Source organism: Eptatretus burgeri, chromosome 5 (assembly GCF_056783735.1).
Source record: "Eptatretus burgeri isolate ZD-2024b chromosome 5, Ebu_testis_v1, whole genome shotgun sequence".
In the NCBI taxonomy this organism is placed as follows: domain Eukaryota; kingdom Metazoa; phylum Chordata; class Myxini; order Myxiniformes; family Myxinidae; genus Eptatretus; species Eptatretus burgeri.
This window is the reverse complement of record NC_140965.1, coordinates 443,662-465,599: the sequence shown is the minus strand read 5'-3', so window position 1 is coordinate 465,599 and position 21,938 is coordinate 443,662. Positions and strand designations below refer to the sequence as shown.

General features: G+C 51.3%; 2 protein-coding genes across 6 annotated transcripts in view; one reads left to right on the top strand and one right to left on the bottom strand.

The window, feature by feature from the left end:
• The first annotated feature begins 1,802 nt into the window (after positions 1-1,802).
• On the top strand, positions 1,803-2,846 carry LOC147025678 (uncharacterized). Its single transcript, XM_085880313.1, has one exon. The coding sequence runs from the start codon at positions 1,803-1,805 to the stop codon at positions 2,844-2,846; it is 1,044 nt and encodes a 347-aa protein (XP_085736439.1).
• An 874-nt stretch (positions 2,847-3,720) lies between these two features.
• The window catches only part of LOC147025677 (transmembrane protein 19-like), a 104,866-nt gene continuing 86,648 nt past the window's right edge, over positions 3,721-21,938 (bottom strand). For all 5 annotated transcript variants that reach the window (XM_085880354.1, XM_085880350.1, XM_085880353.1 and 2 more), the window contains one exon: positions 3,721-4,482. In XM_085880354.1, coding sequence (XP_085736480.1) covers positions 4,476-4,482 — 7 coding nt within the window. In that variant the 3' untranslated portion in view covers positions 3,721-4,475. The remainder of the gene's footprint in view (positions 4,483-21,938) is intronic.

Genomic DNA, 21,938 nt, shown 5'->3' with positions numbered 1-21,938 from the left:
CATTGTGATTTGGCACATGTTTTACGCTGGATGCCCTTCCTGACGCAACCCTGGTCGCCTCTTACGACACAGGGATATGGTACACCTATTTTAACCGGGGTATACACCGGCCCAGTATACTGCTACTCATTTCGCCGACCTCGGAAGGATGACAGGCTGAGTCAACCCCCTGGGGTATTAATTCAGTGGCCCAACGGGGCTTGAACTCAGGACCTTTTGGATCCCAAGCCGCAGCCCTAACCACTGCGCCAACACCAGGCTTACACTATATACTGTGTATATTATATTTATTACACTCTATATCTTCTTCTTCTTCTTCTTTCGGCTGCTCCCTTTCGGGGTCGCCACAGCGGATCATCCGTCTGATCCACATAGTGATTTGGCACATGTTTTACGCCGGATGCCCTTCCTGACGCAACCCTGGTCGCCTCTTACGACACAGGGATATGGTACACCTATTTTAACCGGGGTATACACCGGCCCAGTATACTGGTACTCATTTCGCCGACCTCGGAAGGATGACAGGCTGAGTCAACCCCCTGGTGTATTAATTCAGTGACCAAACGGGGTTTGAACTCAAGACCTTTTGGATCCCAAGCCGCTGCCCTAACCACTGCGCCATCACCAGGTTTTACACTCTATATATTTATTACACTCTATATATTGTCTATAATATAGACTCTATATTACATTTATTACACACTATGTACTGTCTATATTACATTTATTACACACTATGTAGTCTATATTACATTTATTACACACTATATACTGTCTACATTACATTTATTACATACTATAAAGTGTCTATATTACATTTATTACACCATAAACTGTCTATATTACATTTATTACACACTATGTACTGTCTATATTACACACTATACATCCATTCGGCGGCCATCTTGGATTTCGTCACGAACGTCAGCGAAAATTTAAATGTCATAACTTTTTTTACCACATGTCCTCGAAACATAAATGAAAGAACTTTTTAAATTAATTGTGGGATTGTAAATCATTTAAGAACATTATTTTAGCATTTAGATGCCATTTATTAGATCAAAATCGAGAAAAACATTCAAAATTGGACAAAATGTGATCATTTTTCAAGTATCGTCTAAATATCTCAAGTTTGTTAGCGAAGTTGATTCACTTTAGAAGCTGGCCAACATTTTGCCTCTATTACATGATGTCAGTGGAGTAACATTGTGTCTCAGTGTTTTACAGGTGAATGGTAGAATTGGATCTATGCCCTTACTAAGTTTTGTTTCACCATGGATCGTGGCCAAAAGTGAAAAAGGACCAAAGCATCTGGTGAACTCTCATGTACAACCAAAACTGAAAAATGCTTAATACATGTAGTGAGGGGTGTTAAACATGACAAATTTACGGCATTGCAAACAGTTGCAGACCCGACAGAGAGACTGGCAGTGTTGCACGAGATTCATGAAATGAGATTGGCAGAATCACCCTCATCTGCACTCCGCATGGAAGAGGCATGCCGACAGATACCAGACTCATGAGATGGTTATGATTTGACCATTACAGGCTACCATAGGGGCTGCTATCAGTATTTCTCAAAGAATCTAGATCGTCTCAAAAGCCGAAATCGTTCCGAACCAGCTTTCTCTCTCTCCCCGGAACCCGCCTTCTCTCTCTCTCTCTCTCATCGCCACTCTCCCCGGAAATCAGGAAATACGACAACTGTGTTTCGCCCGGAGTGTATCTTCTGTGGAAAAGAGGGACCCATTCATGTGACCATTAAAAACACTCGTACCACACAACGTCCAACTAAATTCACAATGACTGAAGCATGGCAGAATATTGAAGCTCTTGCTGAGGAAAAGGGCAATCAATCACTTCTTCGGAGGATAAAAGGTGTTGATCTCTTCGCAGCTGAAGCTCGGTTCCATTCCTACTGCCGAAAAGAGATTGAGCGGGCGTCAACACGAGGGAACAGCAAGAACCCTCAAACAATTGCAGAACAAGCTAATCTGACTGCCGCTCACAATGCAGCCTTCAATGCAGTGGTTGATTTCATAGAGCAGCACGTAATTATCCAGAAACAAGCAATTCAACTTTCTTCGCTTCGCTTAATCTATGTTGCCAAACTCGATGAAACTGCTTTTGCTAATTCTAATTATCGTTCGGAGAAACGAATGCGACGGCTGGAAAAGCATACACATCTAGGAACAAAACTCTCGTTCAACAAGGTTGAATCTGATGAGCAAGGTTTCATTTCGTTCTTCTTGGTATATAGCTCTTCCCTAACAGTTGGCGAAGCTGTTAGTCAAGTTTACAAGGTCGCTACCAAGGACAGCATAAAGGAAGTTGCACTAATGTTGCGAGGAATCATCCATCGAGTATTCAAGGAGGGCAAGGATCTTCCATGGCCTCCGACTGCAGCTGATCTCACCGTCAATACAGATATGCTCCCAGAAGAACTCCAGAAATTTCTCAATCTCGTCATATCTGGAAACCCTACATCCAAATGTGAGAAGTCTGAGCGCTTGGTTTTATCAATTGGACAGGACCTGTGTCGCTCTGTCACAAATTCAGAGTGGAAACTCCCGAAACACATTTTGCTGTGTCTGTCACTCAGACATATGTACAGAAGTAAGCAACTTACAACCCTTCTCAGTCGACTAGGTAACTGTGAGACTTATGATTTCAGTATTGAGCTAGAAACTGCTTTGGCAAAAGCGCTGGACCAGTCATCTACGCCGCTCACCCCACAGATTGTGAGGGGTGAACGCAATAGCCTCTTCCATTCGGAGTGGGATAATTATAATCAAAGTCTCTATACCCCCATATCAGAAGAGCGAATTATCGTGTGGCCCAATTGAAGCGGTCTCATATCCCAACCTTTGATGTTCCAGAAGCAACCAGGTATGGATGGGTCGAGGGAGATGATGGTCACCTCGAGCCTCTCTGGTCGGATGGACCGGTATTGCCACAAAGTCTTGTAGATGTTCTGGTCACAAGTGATGAAGAAGAAGATGACGAAGGAGAAGAGAAGGATGAAGAAAATGGAATGAATGACTGAGGATATGTTAACCTATCTTGATTGTGACAGTGATGATGATGATGACTAAAGTTTTAGTTTTTATGGTTTAAAACAAATAGGTGGCAACAATTTGACGTATGTGATGCAAGACGATACTTTAAAAATGGTCCAATTTTGAAGGTTTTTCTCGATTTTGATCTAATAAATGGCATCTAAACGCTAAAATAATGTTCTTAAATGATTTACAATCCCACAATTAATTGAAAAAGTTCTTTCATTTATGTTTCTAGGACATGTGGTAAAAAAGTTATGACTTATTTAAATTTTCGCTGACGTTCGTGACGAAATCGAAGATGGCCACCGAATGGATCCTTCGAGCCACTTTTTTTTTTTCTTGGGAACATCTCAAATCTATTTATAACACCCTTGGCAGTTTAAAAAACCCGGTGTCATTAAATCCCAGAGGGGGTGCATGGGAACCCCTAATTCCTACCCAACTATAACTTTAGGAAAAAAAAAAAAGAGGAAAGAAAAACGTTTAACATTGTACTCCAATCTTAAACCACAGAGCTCCTGCATCAATGTCCTTCTCTAGGAATGATGCACACAGCAAACAAACGCTGCATACTCATGATGACAATAACTCTTTGGTTGTGTGAATATTATCTGTGGGAATTTACGATAACAATCCTCACATACAATTGAAGCACAGATCTTTCTTGTGACATTTATTACAAAGCAGAATGGTGCAATTATTCAACACAATATTTAATGGAATGTGGTGGTGAGTGTGCAGTTTTCCTCAAACATAGTTCCAATCAATGGATTACATCAATTACATCGTTTTTTGAGTTTACCTAAATAAGTTTTGTTTTTCGAGTTGACTTGCATTAGGAAGCTTGTTCCTTGCAGAATTAACATTTTGGTCCAGATAAAAGCTACATAGGAAGACACTTTACTTTGCAGTCATGCCTTGTATTATACTGGGGTTGGTGTTATATAGTTTAAAAATCACAAAGTAGAGTTATAAATTATTTGACAAGGTTCGATGGACACATCATAAAGGAGGAAACTCATCTCCTCCATTATCTGAGTTAAGGAATGAATACAGTGAGTTTACACAAAACATACCATGTGAAGAATGAAAAAACGAACAGCGACAATAAAGTGAAAGTGGAGGGTGTTTAAGAGAAAAATAAGTTGAAGAATAAGAATAAGAAAAACACCAAATGAATTGTGAAAAGAGCCAATTACAGTATTTGGATTATGTTGATGCTGGAAAGTAATGAAGCAGTAAATCCATTATGTCCTCAGAGCTGGCGGCCAAAGGCCATACGCGAAGGCAGGGAAAAGAGCCGTAGACAGAATGGCCGAGAAGAGGTTCACAGCATTGTTGTTGAAAAGTGCGTAACCGGAGACATGGCGAGTTGTGGGTGTTGGATGGCTCATAACAAATCCCTGCTTCTCATCATAACCTGAGTGAACAGGAATGAGAATAAATGAAAAAGCTCGCAACACTCATGCCATGTATGATAGGTACTTGCATGTATTATTCGCATCACTCAGGATATGGTTAGAAATATCAGCAGATAAATGAATATGTCTTCTTTCTTCAGGCGAGTTTACGATGACTCGATTTGAAGAGATAGAAAAGGAAACAATAGATTTCCAATGACAAAGGGCATGATTGAAGGAAGCCAATTTGTCACTCTGATTTGCTGGTGAATATGAAGAATCCAGTGGCATTTATCAAGAAGTCAGTGGACTTATTATGTATGGATGGATCGGACACTCCATTGGCTCAATACAACATCAATCATTAAAAAAAAATCGACCAAGATAAAACTCATAAACTTAGAAAACACCGAACAATCATGTATTATATATGGAGAATTTCCCATCCAAAAAAACCTCATTAAAATTTGGGACATCTTCCTTGAACAAGAAAAAAGAGAGACCCAAAATTCCCATTCTTATTCTTATTATTCTTTTCAGACAGCCAAACTCAAATTTGGTTTTAGCTACAAGCTTGGTTTAAATACCAATCCACTACATTTTATAGTGGGAAAGTACAATCTGATAGAAATTTTAATCGCTTGAAAGGATTCAACGAAAAGTATGCAAAACTGCATTCCTTTGCAAAGTAACAGGGAAGGGATCAGAGGGGTGGGCGGGACTACTACTGTCAATAAGTCTGATTGGGCGGGGCCGCGAGACACATTTTCCCAAGGGCGAATGAGACCAATACGGCTGTGTTTAACAGTGCAATATTATCACCCCTGTCCATGCAGGGCAGTCACAGGGCCAATTGACAGCAGCAACACATCCATATTTCTATACAGTACATACTATTTCGAATGTTAGATCATCTATAAAGTATGCACAGAAAGTACCAATGCAATGTGAGCATGCCGAAAAAGTTTGCACAACAACATTTGTAAATCAGTCGTTGAGCATCTGAAATATCGATACGAATGAATGTTAGTGTGTCTGTTCATCCATTCATCAGTCCGTTTGTCTGTCCGTCTCCTCCACAACTCCAAAACCATGAAACCTTGCGGCCCTAAACTTTGCACGCATACTAAGGGAACTCCAAGGGAGGGCATAAATGAAAATTGGGTGTTTGGGTTGATTTAAACACCCTCTTTGAGGATAATTTAGGGGTGCTCATCACGAAAAACCATCATAAAGATGGTGGCATGCCATTTTGGTTAGCCCTCTGTCAACTCTCAAGAGTCTTAAGCCGCCATTTTATTTTTGGCCTGCTCAATAATGCCTTAACTTGGAACAGGCTGCAACAATTTCTTTTGGATAAACTTGTTTTTTTCACTTTCTTCAATCATATCTGTTCTGTTCTTGCGTATGGAAGCTTTGGCTGCCAGGTAGCTATCATTTCTTGGAGTGTGGCTATGCTGCTGATGCTGTGCCCCTCTACCATTACACTGGTACTCATTTCATCGACCTCGGAAGAATGAGATGGGCTGTCGATCCCACCTGGCATTAATTCAGCAGCCAAAGGGGCTCAAACTCAGGACTCTAGGCCCCAAACCAGCTACTCTAATCAATAAGCCAACACCAGGCTACTCAGTCATATCATTGAATGCCTGTTCATCATATTGTTGTGGTTACCAGATTCGCAAACCACCATTCAGGTCCCTTAGGTGAGGTATCTCGGTAAGTGCATGTGTAGTTAGGCCCAAACCCGTTGTCTAGTGGGAATACATGTCATTTATGCGAGCTGCGACTCTTCAGGATAGCCGTTTTTCTTTTACTATCTTTATTTTGGACCAACCGCCATGATCACAACCACAACATCAACCACCGACCACAACCACCACAACCGCCACGACCTTCGCGCACACCTCACAACCGTAGCATCGCCACCGTTCTTGCCCCGCTGTGGGTACCAGTGTTGGACTCATGCAGAACGCGCGTCGAACAGCGTGTACAAAATCACGGATTTTCTGCTTCAAAAACGGATCAAAAACGACACACGCCCACTTTTTGCCGTCCAATCGGTGAGCGAGGGGCGATTTGGCCCCGCCTCCAGAACGATCGATATATGCAAATTTGTGGATCAAAAAGCCTTCACGCCCACTTTTTCTCGGGCCAATGGGGAGCGAGGTGAAAGGTCAAAGGGAGGGGGTCAAAGGCGAAGTTACGGGGGGATAAAAGGACCGTGTTCGTCAGTCAGAGTCGAAGGGAGAGTCGCAAACAAGAACGGGTCGGAGAGAGTCAGCAGAACGAGGGTCGGAGAGTCGCAAACAAGAACGCGGTCGGAGAGTCAAGAAGAGGAGAGTCGGAAGCAGAGGGTCAAGACTTCGCGGGCGGTGGAGCTGCTCGTCGTGTGCGTTGGAGTCGGAACGGAGGGGACGGAGCTGTGGAAAGGCGGGGACACCAGACGAGGGGGGGCTCGCGTCGTGCAGGAAGCTGCACCCGAGGGAGGCCGACAGCGCGACCTGGCCGAGGTGGAGACGCTCGTCGCACATAATAAAGATCCTCTATACCCCGAGCATCAGCAACCCCCTCCTGTTTCCCCCCGCGCTGAGATAGTGCGACCAAGGGGGCCCCGTTCCCACCCCCTGCCAGGCACTGTCCACGAGGCCCGCGGGTTGCGGGGCCATCGCCGCTCCGCGTCTCATCACCAGACGGGTAGGCCCGACCCGGTCTCGGCCCCAGGCCTACCTCATTCTTGGGGGATTTTTTTCCTTGGTTTTGGGTATGTGTTGTCGGCGCCGTCTGTGAAGTAGAATTGTATAAGTGTTGCCGTGTGCTCGGTAGTCGGTATTAGCTCTGCACTGTGTTTTCACTTTTATGTTTGCTTTTTGTGTAAATGGAATTGTGTTTTCTTTTTTTTTGTGTGCATTTGGTGGAATTGTATTTGTGTGCTTCCCGTGTGCCGAGAATAAATGTGCTTTATTGTTGAACTGTTCTCCCGCTTCGCTTCGTCTTTTCCTCCATTGAATCCCCACCTTGCTTCACGTAAAGGGTTGGTAGTGGGCTGAGTACGCCCGATAATTAATCGAACCGTCGAGGTCGACGATAACACCGCTCGGTTATTCTGATAGTACGGAACGGGTCGCTTAAGTGGCCCGTGTCCGAAGTCGACCTGCGGCGAGGTGCGATCGCCTGGTCTACCCTCCGCGTGGGTACTTAGGTAGTTCGAATTTGGCGAGCAACCCTATCCCACGCGGGGGCTGATTGGCTCGATCGCGGTGAGACCGAAAGGTCCACCCGTGACTGGTTCCGGCGTTAGTCCGAGAGGGTCTCGACTGGATTGTCCGTCGGGTGGGCGACGTGCCGCGATTCGAGTTACGTGGCCGTCCGCACGCCGGCGGGCGCGAAGACCGAAACACTGGTGTCAGGTCGTGCGATACAAATTCATCGCCCTCCTCGCGGCACTGGTATTGGAGAGCGGGACAACAGGCTCTCCTGTCTCCAGCGAAATTCACGGGAGTCGGTCCAGGGGTGAGAGAAGCGACCCCGATTCCCTCCAAATTACGAGCGAGCAAATTAACCCTTCACGAGAAGCAAGATGGCGTCTCAAGGCGAGCGGGAGCCGGGGGTATTAGAAATGTATATGTGTAATAATGTAGAGTCCATGGTCCAGGATGGAATCCCCGAGCAGGAAATGTTGATTGTGCAGGAACACGGACTCGCCCAACTGAACCCAGAACTCTGAGGTGGGTGCGGCAGCGTCGCAGTGTATGACACCTCCCCTCCCCCTCTCCACCAAAACCCTTCCCCGACCCCTGCCGAAACGGCTCACCCAAGCGCACCCGACATGACCCAGCTATTCACCATGCTGGCAAAAATGTATGCGGAAACGACAGCAAAGATGAATGCGAAAATGATCGAAAAAATGGATGCAAATACAAACGAAATGAAAGACATGAACAAGCAAATGAATGAAGTGAAAACGACGATGGATGCGAATACACAACACATGAACGAGAAGATGGATACAAATACAAATGAAATGAAAAACGAAATGAACAAGCAAATAAACGGAATGGAAGCAAACATGAAGGAAGAAATGAAAAAGTTCCGGGGTGAGACGCAGAACATTGGCCGATGCCTGCAGGCGGGCATGAAGGCCGTGACAACAGAAATAATAGTTGAGACAAGGGAGGTAAAGGGTGAAGAGTTGGCAGAGACACGGGAGATGGGAACGATAGAGGGAAGACTACACGATGAAGACGGGGTAAGTGACGCGCACGCACACACGAAGGTAGTGGAGGACAATGGGGGGTGAGCTCGCGGAGCCTGTAGGGGCCCGGTGCGAGCAGCGGGATGGGCTCCTCCAGGAACAGGGGGAGGGGGTATGCCCCCTTGAGGCGAGTCACGACCAGGTGAGTTCGGTCGTGCTTTGCGAGGTTGAGGGGACGAGTGCTGTGGACGGGAGCTCGGAGAGCTTGGGGGTGTAGAGGCCCCGGGAGACCCTTGTGGGGACACGAATCCCCAGTGTGGTTGTCCCTGTGTGTGTGGTGCAAGGTGTGAGTGCGTCCCCGTGTGTGGAAGCGTCCCCGTGTGTGGAAGCGACCCCGTGTGTGAGTGGTGTGGTGGCGATGGTGCCGGAGTACGTGCTTCCCAGCACGCCGTGTGTGGATGAGGCATCGTGTGTGGAAGAGGCCGTGGGTGTGAGTGAAACGGCCAGTGTGGATGAGGCACCGCGGGTGAGTGCCCCCGCGTGTGTGAGTGAGGCCGTGTTTGTGAGTGAGGCACCGCGGGTGTGTGCCCCCGTGTGTGTGAGTGAGGCACGGTGTGTGGATGAGGGACCGCGGTTGAGTGCCCCCGCGTGTATGAGTGAGGCACGGTGTGTGGATGAGGCACCGCGGTTGAGTTCCCCCGCGTGTGTGGATGAGGCACGGAGTGCGAGTGAGGAACCGCGGGTGAGTGCCCCCGCACGCGTGAGTGAACGGCCGTGTGCAAGGTCGCTGTGTGCAAGGGAGACCGTGTGTGTGAGAGAGCGGTATGAGAGGGAGATGTCGGTTGGCATGCGGGAGCACGCAGCCGCGTATCCCCGTGTGAATGTGATGGAGTGGACTGTGTGCGTCGCAACACGCAGGTGTGCGTGGGTTGAATGGCGACGACGAAGGCGACATGAGAAGAAAGAAAGCCGAGTAGCGGCTGTAGTTGTTTCGCGGACCGTGCCGGGTTCACCCAGCAGTGAGCACGCGGTTCGTGCTGTGCAACGCACGAGACCGCCACGTGCTCGCTTGCGAGAGTGAAGTCCCGGTCCGGAAACGCACGCGGTGGATTTGCCGATCCCGCGGACGGACAACAAAGTTTAGGCAGGTAAATGGATTTGGACCGGACGGGTTCTCCACGCGATCGTGTGTGTTAAGCTCCAACGGGCAAAGCACATGTGTTCGCGTGGGGAACCCCTCGAGACGTGGGGCTTGTTTTTTTTTTGCGCACGGTGACGTCATGGCTGCACGTGTGGTTGGAATCCGGCAGGAGGGGTATCTCTGCCGGATGGTAGCGTCCAAGGAGGGACGAGGAACACGTGCAGCTGCATGACGTCACGGGCAGGTGTAAAGTGCGCGAGCTCTGAGTTGCCGCGCAGGTGCTGCGCATGAAAAAAAAAAAAGGAAACAAGCCTCACTTTCGGGTGCACAGGATTCCTGGGCAAAGGGTGAAAGACCCCCTTGACACCCTGGGCACAGGATGGAAACTAGTTAGGGGGAAGGGTTAGCTTAGTTAGACCGACTCCATGGGGCAGGGGTAAGTCCTCATGGAGTCCGTGGAATGGATTAGTTAGAGGGATTGTAGCCAGATTTAGGTGGGGAAATAAAATGAATTTTTTGAGTTAGGAGACAGAGACAGAGACAGACTGGTGAGTGTGTAGAGGGGACGTAGTTTAGCTACGTAGGTTAAAGGGACGTGCTAGAGTGTAAGGGATGACGTGGGAGCACGAGCTAGTTAGGGGAGGTAGTTAGGAGGATGGCAGAGTTCAGTGGTGTGTGTGTGTTGAAGAGTTGTTGGTGAGTGGATTGGAAGCATGTACTTGGTGAGTGAGTGAGGCCAGCGGGTCTGTGTGTATGGAGCGGATGGGGAATGCATGGTGCGATGAGTGATTGGGGGGAGGAGTGACTCCCGCCCAAGGGACCCCGGGGTCAGTGTAGAGTGAGTTAGCTGGGTTAGTTAAATTGAAAAATGGAGGTCGTTTTGTTGTTGGTGGGAAAGTAGGCTCGAGACCCATTTAGAGGGGTGCAGGAGCCCTGTTGACGGGCTTGGGAGCGTGGCTGCGAAAGGTGAGTATCGCTGAGTGGGTACCCCGGGCACCAGGCTAGTCGGCCGCGGTAGGCCATGGGCCCATGGGGGGCCGGGATAGAGTAGTGGGCACGGGTGCGCCTGCTTGGTGCGGGGGCCCGGGGCGCCATTAGCCGCGTGGGCAGTGTTGTGGGCACGGGTGACCCTCGGAAAGGGGCCCGGGAGGCCGGCCTGCCACGTGTGCGTTTCAGGGGGAGGTGCCATGGGGGCACTCCCGGTGTTAGGGAGCTGGTAGGCTCGGAGGCAGTGTAGTGCCCGGGGGTGCCATAGCGGGAGATTCGGCAGAGGGTCGTGCCTGCCGGAGGGAGCCACGTGTCCCAGCCAGGAGACCGTGTGAGGGCACGGAGAGAAAATTGGGGGGGCGAGGCCCGAAATTGTAAGGACACCAACACAGGCGACGGGAATCTGGGTTGTTAGAACCAATAGTTTAAGCGAGAGGCGCTTGTTGAAAGCCCCGGGGTAGTTTAGCAGTTAAATGGTTAGGGTAGATTAGGAGATGTACCCCTCCGCACCATCCATCCCCTCGCTCTCGTTGTGGGCCGCTGGACCCACTTTGGGTTAGATCGCTGAACTCTGGGGAGGCCATTCTGAGGCTTCGGTGGGCCTCGACACAGGACGCTAGCTCTCCCTTGTTCCCCTCTGGGAAGGGAACGTAGGGGTTGGGAGTAGGCTAGGTGACAGAATAGGTTAGCCGAACAAAGACGATAAAGGGGGTTAGGGGACGATTTATAGAGGGGAAGTAAAAATAAAAACAACAAAAAAAAATAAGTTGGGGCTAAATTGGGGTTTGACAAATTAAGGGAGTGGGTATGTACAGTGACAGGCAAAGGCGATAGGTTGGGAGGGAGACAGGTAGGTAGGTCCGAGCCCGACTTCCAAGTGGCCAGCACCACCGCACTCCCTCCACCAACCTCCACTGAACGGCAAAGGCTAGCCAACTCCATCGGCTGGCCGTGTTTTTCTTCGAGGCGGAGGCCGGCCAACTTCATCGGCAGCTGTTGTTTTGCTGCAAGGCCTGTGCCATCGGCTGGCCGTGTTTTGCTTCAAGGCCTGTGCCGGCCACTTCATCTGCAGCTGTGGTACTTCAAGGCCTGTGCCGGCCAGTTCTTCTGCGGGCTGTGTTTGCCTGCAGCGGCCTTCTTCTGCGGGCTGTGTTTGCCTGCTGCCTTTGCCATGCCATGCCCACTGCCCATGTTCACCAGCCCCGTTCAATTTTTGCTTTGCCCCCCCCTGTTCATTTCCATGTGCGCCAGGATCGTAAAAGCAACAGTTTGCAAGCTGCAAGAACTGCCCTGTTGGCAGCTACAACACGGGCCTGCAGTGGCAGCCCGTGCACCGTGTTTGTGTCCATGCATCCATTCGTTGTGCTCATTGCGTGTGCCACTTGAGCTGGCACGGAGACTGCGTTGTGCAGCCCAAGCACCGTTGTGGTTCACTGCGTTCAGTTCAAAAGGGAAGGCCTTGGACTGCGTGTGAGCAGCCAGCCACGTTCCCTGTCACCTGCATTGTTTGAGTCAGAGACTGCATGTGGGCAGCCTGGCTCCCTGCTAACTGCTTTCTTTTGTAGAGTCAATGATCCTGGGCCATGGTTTAGTGTAAAATTTGTAAGTTAAGGTTAAGATGTACTGTACATATGAGTGCGCCCCCGGCATGTTTGTCTTAGCGCCGGCAATTTTATTTAAGTCGTCCGTGTGAGTGAGTTTGTTTCGATAGTTACGCAGCCCTTAGGATATTTATTTTGGGGACACGAATACCATGAATGTCGCACTCAGGGATCCGTAGGTAAAGTGTACTAGGGGAAAACTACACATGATGGCACACGAAAATTTGACGACTCGGGACGAGTCTGTAAAAAGGGAAGGGGGTAGTGTTGTGGTTACCAGATTCGCAAACCACCATTCAGGTCCCTTAGGTGAGGTATCTCGGTAAGTGCATGTGTAGTTAGGCCCAAACCCGTTGTCTAGTGGGAATACATGTCATTTATGCGAGCTGCGACTCTTCAGGATAGCCGTTTTTCTTTTACTATCTTTATTTTGGACCAACCGCCATGATCACAACCACAACATCAACCACCGACCACAACCACCACAACCGCCACGACCTTCGCGCACACCTCACAACCGTAGCATCGCCACCGTTCTTGCCCCGCTGTGGGTACCGGTGTTGGACTCATGCAGAACGCGCGTCGAACAGCGTGTACAAAATCACGGATTTTCTGCTTCAAAAACGGATCAAAAACGACACACGCCCACTTTTTGCCGTCCAATCGGTGAGCGAGGGGCGATTTGGCCCCGCCTCCAGAACGATCGATATATGCAAATTTGTGGATCAAAAAGCCTTCACGCCCACTTTTTCTCGGGCCAATGGGGAGCGAGGTGAAAGGTCAAAGGGAGGGGGTCAAAGGCGAAGTTACGGGGGGATAAAAGGACCGTGTTCGTCAGTCAGAGTCGAAGGGAGAGTCGCAAACAAGAACGGGTCGGAGAGAGTCAGCAGAACGAGGGTCGGAGAGTCGCAAACAAGAACGCGGTCGGAGAGTCAAGAAGAGGAGAGTCGGAAGCAGAGGGTCAAGACTTCGCGGGCGGTGGAGCTGCTCGTCGTGTGCGTTGGAGTCGGAACGGAGGGGACGGAGCTGTGGAAAGGCGGCGACACCAGACGAGGGGGTGCTCGCGTCGTGCAGGAAGCTGCACCCGAGGGAGGCCGACAGCGCGACCTGGCCGAGGTGGAGACGCTCGTCGCACATAATAAAGATCCTCTATACCCCGAGCATCAGCAACCCCCTCCTGTTTCCCCCGCGCTGAGATAGTGCGACCAAGGGGGCCCCGTTCCCACCCCTGCCAGGCACTGTCCACGAGGCCCGCGGGTTGCGGGGCCATCGCCGCTCCGCGTCTCATCACCAGACGGGTAGGCCCGACCCGGTCTCGGCCCCAGGCCTACCTCATTCTTGGGGGATTTCTTTTCCTTGGTTTTGGGTATGTGTTGTCGGCGCCGTCTGTGAAGTAGAATTGTATAAGTGTTGCCGTGTGCTCGGTAGTCGGTATTAGCTCTGCACTGTGTTTTCACTTTTATGTTTGCTTTTTGTGTAAATGGAATTGTGTTTTCTTTTTTTGTGTGCATTTGGTGGAATTGTATTTGTGTGCTTCCCGTGTGCCGAGAATAAATGTGCTTTATTGTTGAACTGTTCTCCCGCTTCGCTTCGTCTTTTCCTCCATTGAATCCCCACCTTGCTTCACGTAAAGGGTTGGTAGTGGGCTGAGTACGCCCGATAATTAATCGAACCGTCGAGGTCGACGATAACACCGCTCGGTTATTCTGATAGTACGGAACGGGTCGCTTAAGTGGCCCGTGTCCGAAGTCGACCTGCGGCGAGGTGCGATCGCCGGTCTACCCTCCGCGTGGGTACTTAGGTAGTTCGAATTTGGCGAGCAACCTATCCCACGCGGGGCTGATTGGCTCGATCGCGGTGAGACCGAAAGGTCCACCCGTGACTGGTTCCCGGCGTTAGTCCGAGAGGGTCACGACTGGATTGTCCGTCCGGTGGGCGACGTGCCGCGATTCGAGTTACGTGGCCGTCCGCACGCCGGCGGGCGCGAAGACCGAAACACTGGTGTCAGGTCGTGCGATACAAATTCATCGCCCTCCTCGCGGCACTGGTATTGGAGAGCGGGACAACAGGCTCTCCTGTCTCCAGCGAAATTCACGGGAATCGGTCCAGGGGTGAGAGAAGCGACCCCCGATTCCCTCCAAATTACGAGCGAGCAAATTAACCCTTCACGAGAAGCAAGATGGCGTCTCAAGGCGAGCGGGAGCCGGGGGTATTAGAAATGTATATGTGTAATAATGTAGAGTCCATGGTCCAGGATGGAATCCCCGAGCAGGAAATGTTGATTGTGCAGGAACACGGACTCGCCCAACTGAACCCAGAACCTGAGGTGGGTGCGGCAGCGGCCGCAGTGTATGACACCTCCCCTCCCCCTCTCCACCAAAACCCTTCCCCGACCCCTGCCGAAACGGCTCACCCAAGCGCACCCGACATGACCCAGCTATTCACCATGCTGGCAAAAATGTATGCGGAAACGACAGCAAAGATGAATGCGAAAATGATCGAAAAAATGGATGCAAATACAAACGAAATGAAAGACATGAACAAGCAAATGAATGAAGTGAAAACGACGATGGATGCGAATACACAACACATGAACGAGAAGATGGATACAAATACAAATGAAATGAAAAACGAAATGAACAAGCAAATAAACGGAATGGAAGCAAACATGAAGGAAGAAATGAAAAAGTTCCGGGGTGAGACGCAGAACATTGGCCGATGCCTGCAGGCGGGCATGAAGGCCGTGACAACAGAAATAATAGTTGAGACAAGGGAGGTAAAGGGTGAAGAGTTGGCAGAGACACGGGAGATGGGAACGATAGAGGGAAGACTACACGATGAAGACGGGGTAAGTGACGCGCACGCACACACGGAGGTAGTGGAGGACAATGGGGGTGAGCTCGCGGAGCGTGTAGGGACCCGGTGCGAGCAGCGGGATGGCCTCCTCCAGGAACAAGGGGAGGGAGTATGCCCCCTTGAGGCGAGTCACGACCAGGTGAGTTCGGTCGTGCTTTGCGAGGTTGAGGGGACGAGTGCTGTGGACGGGTGCACGGAGAGCTTGGGGGGTGTAGAGGCCCCGGAGACCCTTGTGGGGACACGAATCCCCAGTGTGGTTGTCCCTGTGTGTGTGGTGCAAGGTGTGAGTGCGTCCCCGTGTGTGGAAGCGTCCCCGTGTGTGGAAGCGACCCCGTGTGTGAGTGGTGTGGTGGCGATGGTGCCGGAGTACGTGCTTCCCAGCACGCCGTGTGTGGATGAGGCATCGTGTGTGGAAGAGGCCGTGGGTGTGAGTGAAACGGCCAGTGTGGATGAGGCACCGCGGGTGAGTGCCCCCGCGTGTGTGAGTGAGGCCGTGTTTGTGAGTGAGGCACCGCGGGTGTGTGCCCCCGTGTGTGTGAGTGAGGCACGGTGTGTGGATGAGGGACCGCGGTTGAGTGCCCCCGCGTGTATGAGTGAGGCACGGTGTGTGGATGAGGCACCGCGGTTGAGGTCCCCGCGTGTGTGGATGAGGCACGGAGTGCGAGTGAGGAACCGCGGGTGAGTGCCCCCGCACGCGTGAGTGAACGGCCGTGTGCAAGGTCGCTGTGTGCAAGGGAGACCGTGTGTGTGAGAGAGCGGTATGAGAGGGAGATGTCGGTTGGCATGCGGGAGCACGCAGCCGCGTATCCCCGTGTGAATGTGATGGAGTGGACTGTGTGCGTCGCAACACGCAGGTGTGCGTGGGTTGAATGGCGACGACGAAGGCGACATGAGAAGAAAGAAAGCCGAGTAGCGGCTGTAGTTGTTTCGCGGACCGTGCCGGGTTCACCCAGCAGTGAGCACGCGGTTCGTGCTGTGCAACGCACGAGACCGCCACGTGCTCGCTTGCGAGAGTGAAGTCCCGGTCCGGAAACGCACGCGGTGGATTTGCCGATCCCGCGGACGGACAACAAAGTTTAGGCAGGTAAATGGATTTGGACCGGACGGGTTCTCCACGCGATCGTGTGTGTTAAGCTCCAACGGGCAAAGCACATGTGTTCGCGTGGGGAACCCCTCGAGACGTGGGGCTTGTTTTTTTTTTGCGCACGGTGACGTCATGGCTGCACGTGTGGTTGGAATCCGGCAGGGAGGGTAGCTCTGGCGGGTGGGAGCGTCCAAGGAGGACGAGGAACACGCGCAGCTGCATGACGTCACGGGCAGCCGTAAACTGCGCGAGCTCTGTGTTGCCGCGCAGGTGCTGCGCATGAAAAAAAAAAAAGGAAACAAGCCTCACTTTCGGGTGCACAGGATTCCTGGGCAAAGGGTGAAAGACCCCCTTGACACCCTGGGCACAGGATGGAAACTAGTTAGGGGGAAGGGTTAGCTTAGTTAGACCGACTCCATGGGGCAGGGGTAAGTCCTCATGGAGTCCGTGGAATGGATTAGTTAGAGGGATTGTAGCCAGATTTAGGTGGGGAAATAAAATGAATTTTTTGAGTTAGGAGACAGAGACAGAGACAGACTGGTGAGTGTGTAGAGGGGACGTAGTTTAGCTACGTAGGTTAAAAGGAACGTGCTATAGTGTAAGGGATGACGTGGGAGCACGAGTTAGTTAGGGGAGGTAGTTAGGAGGATGGCAGAGTTCAGTGGTGTGTGTGTGTTGAAGAGTTGTTGGTGAGTGGATTGGAAGCATGTGCTTGGTGAGTGAGTGAGGCCAGCGGGTCTGTGTGTATGGAGCGAATGGGGAATGCATGGTGCGATGAGTGATTGGGGGGAGGAGTGACTCCCGCCCAAGGGACCCCGGGGTCAGTGTAGAGTGAGTTAGCTGGGTTAGTTAAATTGAAAAATGGAGGTCGTTTTGTTGTTGGTGGGAAAGTAGGCTCGAGACCCATTTAGAGGGGTGCAGGAGCCCTGTTGACGGGCTTGGGAGCGTGGCTGCGAAAGGTGAGTATCGCTGAGTGGGTACCCCGGGCACCAGGCTAGTCGGCCGCGGTAGGCCATGGGCCCATGGGGGGCCGGGATAGAGTAGTGGGCACGGGTGCGCCTGCTTGGTGCGGGGGCCCGGGCGCCACGTGGCCGCGTGGGCAGTGTTGTGGGCACGGGTGACCCTCGGAAAGGGGCCCGGGGAGGCCGGCCTGCCACGTGTGCGTTTCAGGGGAGGTGCCATGGGGGCACTCCCGGTGTTAGGAGCTGGTAGGCTCGGAGGCAGTGTAGTGCCCGGGGTGCCATAGCGGGAGATTCGGCAGAGGGTCGTGCCTGCCGGAGGGAGCCACGTGTCCCAGCCAGGAGACCGTGTGAGGGCACGGAGAGAAAATTGGGGGGCGAGGCCCGGGGTATGTAGGACACCAACACAGGCGACGGGAATCTGGGTTGTTAGAACCAATAGTTTAAGCGAGAGGCGCTTGTTGAAAGCCCCGGGTAGTTTAGCAGTTAAATGGTTAGGGTAGATTAGGAGATGTACCCCTCCGCACCATCCATCCCCCGCTCTTCGTTGTGGGCCGCTGGACCCACTTTGGGTTAGATCGCTGAACTCTGGGAGGCCATTCTGAGGCTTCGGTGGGCCTCGACACAGACGCTAGCTCTCCCTTGTTCCCCTCTGGGAAGGGAACGTAGGGGTTGGGAGTAGGCTAGGTGACAGAATAGGTTAGCCGAACAAAAAGACGATAAAGGGGGTTAGGGGACGATTTATAGTGGGGAAGTAAGAATAAAAACAACAAAAAAAATAAGTTGGGGCTAAATTGGGGTTTGACAAATTAAGGGAGTGGGTATGTACAGTGACAGGCAAAGGCGATAGGTTGGGAGGGAGACAGGTAGGTAGGTCCGAGCCCGACTTCCAAGTGGCCAGCACCACCGCACTCCCTCCACCAACCTCCACTGAACGGCAAAGGCCTAGCCCAACTCCATCGGCTGGCCGTGTTTTTCTTCGAGGCGGAGGCCGGCCAACTTCATCGGCAGCTGTTGTTTTGCTGCAAGGCCTGTGCCATCGGCTGGCCGTGTTTTGCTTCAAGGCCTGTGCCGGCCACTTCATCTGCAGCTGTGGTACTTCAAGGCCTGTGCCGGCCAGTTCTTCTGCGGGCTGTGTTTGCCTGCAGCGGCCTTCTTCTGCGGGCTGTGTTTGCCTGCTGCCTTTGCCATGCCATGCCCACTGCCCATGTTCACCAGCCCCGTTCAATTTTGCTTTGCCCCCCCCCCTGTTCATTGCCATGTGCGCCAGGATCGTAAAAGCAACAGTTTGCAAGCTGCAAGAACTGCCCTGTTGGCAGCTACAACACGGGCCTGCAGTGGCAGCCCGTGCACCGTGTTTGTGTCCATGCATCCATTCGTTGTGCTCATTGCGTGTGCCACTTGAGCTGGCACGGAGACTGCGTTGTGCAGCCCAAGCACCGTTGTGGTTCACTGCGTTCAGTTCAAAAGGGAAGGCCTTGGACTGCGTGTGAGCAGCCAGCCACGTTCCCTGTCACCTGCATTGTTTGAGTCAGAGACTGCATGTGGGCAGCCTGGCTCCCTGCTAACTGCTTTCTTTTTGCAGAGTCAATGATCCTGGGCCATGGTTTAGTGTAAAATTTGTAAGTTAAGGTTAAGATGTACTGTACATATGAGTGCGCCCCCGGCATGTTTGTCTTAGCGCCGGCAATTTTATTTAAGTCGTCCGTGTGAGTGAGTTTGTTTCGATAGTTACGCAGCCCTTAGGATATTTATTTTGGGGACACGAATACCATGAATGTCGCACTCAGGGATCCGTAGGTAAAGTGTACTAGGGGAAAACTACACATGATGGCACACGAAAATTTGACGACTCGGGACGAGTCTGTAAAAAGGGAAGGGGGTAGTGTTGTGGTTACCAGATTCGCAAACCACCATTCAGGTCCCTTAGGTGAGGTATCTCGGTAAGTGCATGTGTAGTTAGGCCCAAACCCGTTGTCTAGTGGGAATACATGTCATTTATGCGAGCTGCGACTCTTCAGGATAGCCGTTTTTCTTTTACTATCTTTATTTTGGACCAACCGCCATGATCACAACCACAACATCAACCACCGACCACAACCACCACAACCGCCACGACCTTCGCGCACACCTCACAACCGTAGCATCGCCACCGTTCTTGCCCCGCTGTGGGTACCGGTGTTGGACTCATGCAGAACGCGCGTCGAACAGCGTGTACAAAATCACGGATTTTCTGCTTCAAAAACGGATCAAAAACGACACACGCCCACTTTTTGCCGTCCAATCGGTGAGCGAGGGGCGATTTGGCCCCGCCTCCAGAACGATCGATATATGCAAATTTGTGGATCAAAAAGCCTTCACGCCCACTTTTTCTCGGGCCAATGGGGAGCGAGGTGAAAGGTCAAAGGGAAGGGGTCAAAGGCGAAGTTACGGGGGGATAAAAGGACCGTGTTCGTCAGTCAGAGGTTCGGAGAGTCGCAAACAAGAACGGGTCGGAGAGAGTCAGCAGAACGAGGGTCGGAGAGTCGCAAACAAGAGAGAACAAAGGAGAGAGTCAGCAGAACGGGTCGGAGAGTCAAGAAGAGGAGAGTCGGAAGCAGAGGGTCAAGACTTCGCGGGCGGTGGAGCTGCTCGTCGTGTGCGTTGGAGTCGGAACGGAGGGGACGGAGCTGTGGAAAGGCGGCGACACCAGACGAGGGGGTGCTCGCGTCGTGCAGGAAGCTGCACCCGAGGGAGGCCGACAGCGCGACCTGGCCGAGGTGGAGACGCTCGTCGCACATAATAAAGATCCTCTATACCCCGAGCATCAGCAACCCCCTCCTGTTTCCCCCCGCGCTGAGATAGTGCGACCAAGGGGGCCCCGTTCCCACCCCCTGCCAGGCACTGTCCACGAGGCCCGCGGGTTGCGGGGCCATCGCCGCTCCGCGTCTCATCACCAGACGGGTAGGCCCGACCCGGTCTCGGCCCCAGGCCTACCTCATTCTTGGGGATTTCTTTTCCTTGGTTTTGGGTATGTGTTGTCGGCGCCGTCTGTGAAGTAGAATTGTATAAGTGTTGCCGTGTGCTCGGTAGTCGGTATTAGCTCTGCACTGTGTTTTCACTTTTATGTTTGCTTTTTGTGTAAATGGAAGTGTGTTTCTTTTTTTTTTGTGTGCATTTGGTGGAATTGTATTTGTGTGCTTTCCGTTCGTCGCGAATAAATGTGCTTTATTGTTGAACTGTTCTCCCGCTTCGCTCGTCTTTTCCTCCATTGAATCCCCATCTTGCTTCACGTAAAGGGCTGGTGGTAGTGGGCTGAATACGCCCGATAATTAATCGAACCGTCGAGGTCGACGATAACACCGCTCGGTTATTCTGATAGTACGGAACGGGTCGCTTAAGTGGCCCGTGTCCGAAGTCGACCTGCGGCGAGGTGCGATCACCCGGTCTACCCTCCGCGTGGGTACTTAGGTAGTTCGAATTTGGCGAGCAACCCTATCCCACGCGGGGGCTGATTGGCTCGATCGCGGTGAGACCGAAAGGTCCACCCGTGACTGGTTCCCGGCGTTAGTCCGAGAGGGTCACGACTGGATTGTCCGTCCGGTGGGCGACGCGCCGCGATTCGAGTTACGTGGCCGTCAGCACGCCGGCGGGTGCGAAAACCGCAACAATATGTACAAATTGCTGGATACGTTACAATGCTTATAAACACCAGGAGATACCAGCGTTCGTGGCTTTCTTTCATTTCCACAAATGCCGTAACCTCAAGAATCTCTTAAACTCAGCACAATTTCAAAATTTATAAACTTATACATTGACCTCAGCAGTAGTTCCGACTGTTAAAAAAAAAGTGTTCATTTGTCAAATTCGGACATCGCTTAGGCATCTCGAGGTGCATGATGTGTTGATATGACCAATCGGCGATCGGTAATCACTTGCCAAACCAGCCGTTCCGTATCAATCAACCATTTTGTTAGAGCGTTGATTGAGTGCTTAAGCCATTTAGCGAGCGCTCTACAATATTCGCACCGTTACTGATATATCGATCGACTTAAACAATGTTCAGGGTCCACGCGCCTGTGTTTGGCCCCGCATTGTCATGCGGTGCGTTGGGTGGTATCTGGCTCGCTGAAAATGTGCAATTGTATTTCACACAACCTTTCCCATTTTTGTGCGATCTTTCATTACACGACCCATCACTTTGGCATAGATAGATACAAATTAAAAAAATTAAACTTTTTGTTTTTAAAACTTTGTTCAACTGTTTTGTAGGAGTGCTTGCTTGACCTAAGCCACTTGGCGAGTGCTGTTCAAGCTTTGATGTCAATACCGTCAAGCTTCAATGGCGGTTCTCCATGAGAACATTTCTGGAGTTTGGAAGCCAAAATAAATTACATGACTGCAATGAGAAAAAAATGTTTTCAGTTGTGACTAAACAATGAATCGCCACATCACTGCAGGATAGCCGAAAGGTACACAAGCTCCCTCAAAGCTGTCGGGCCTGGGTTTGAATCCCAATGCAGCTATAAACTGTCATCTCCGTGTTTCACAGGCAGGGTGATTCATCAATGTGTGTGCCATCTCTCGGATGGATGTTAAACTGGATGTCACATCTGCTGGAATCCCCTCTCTCCTCTTCCCCCATTCTCCCTCTCCCTCCTCCTTCTCGCTTCT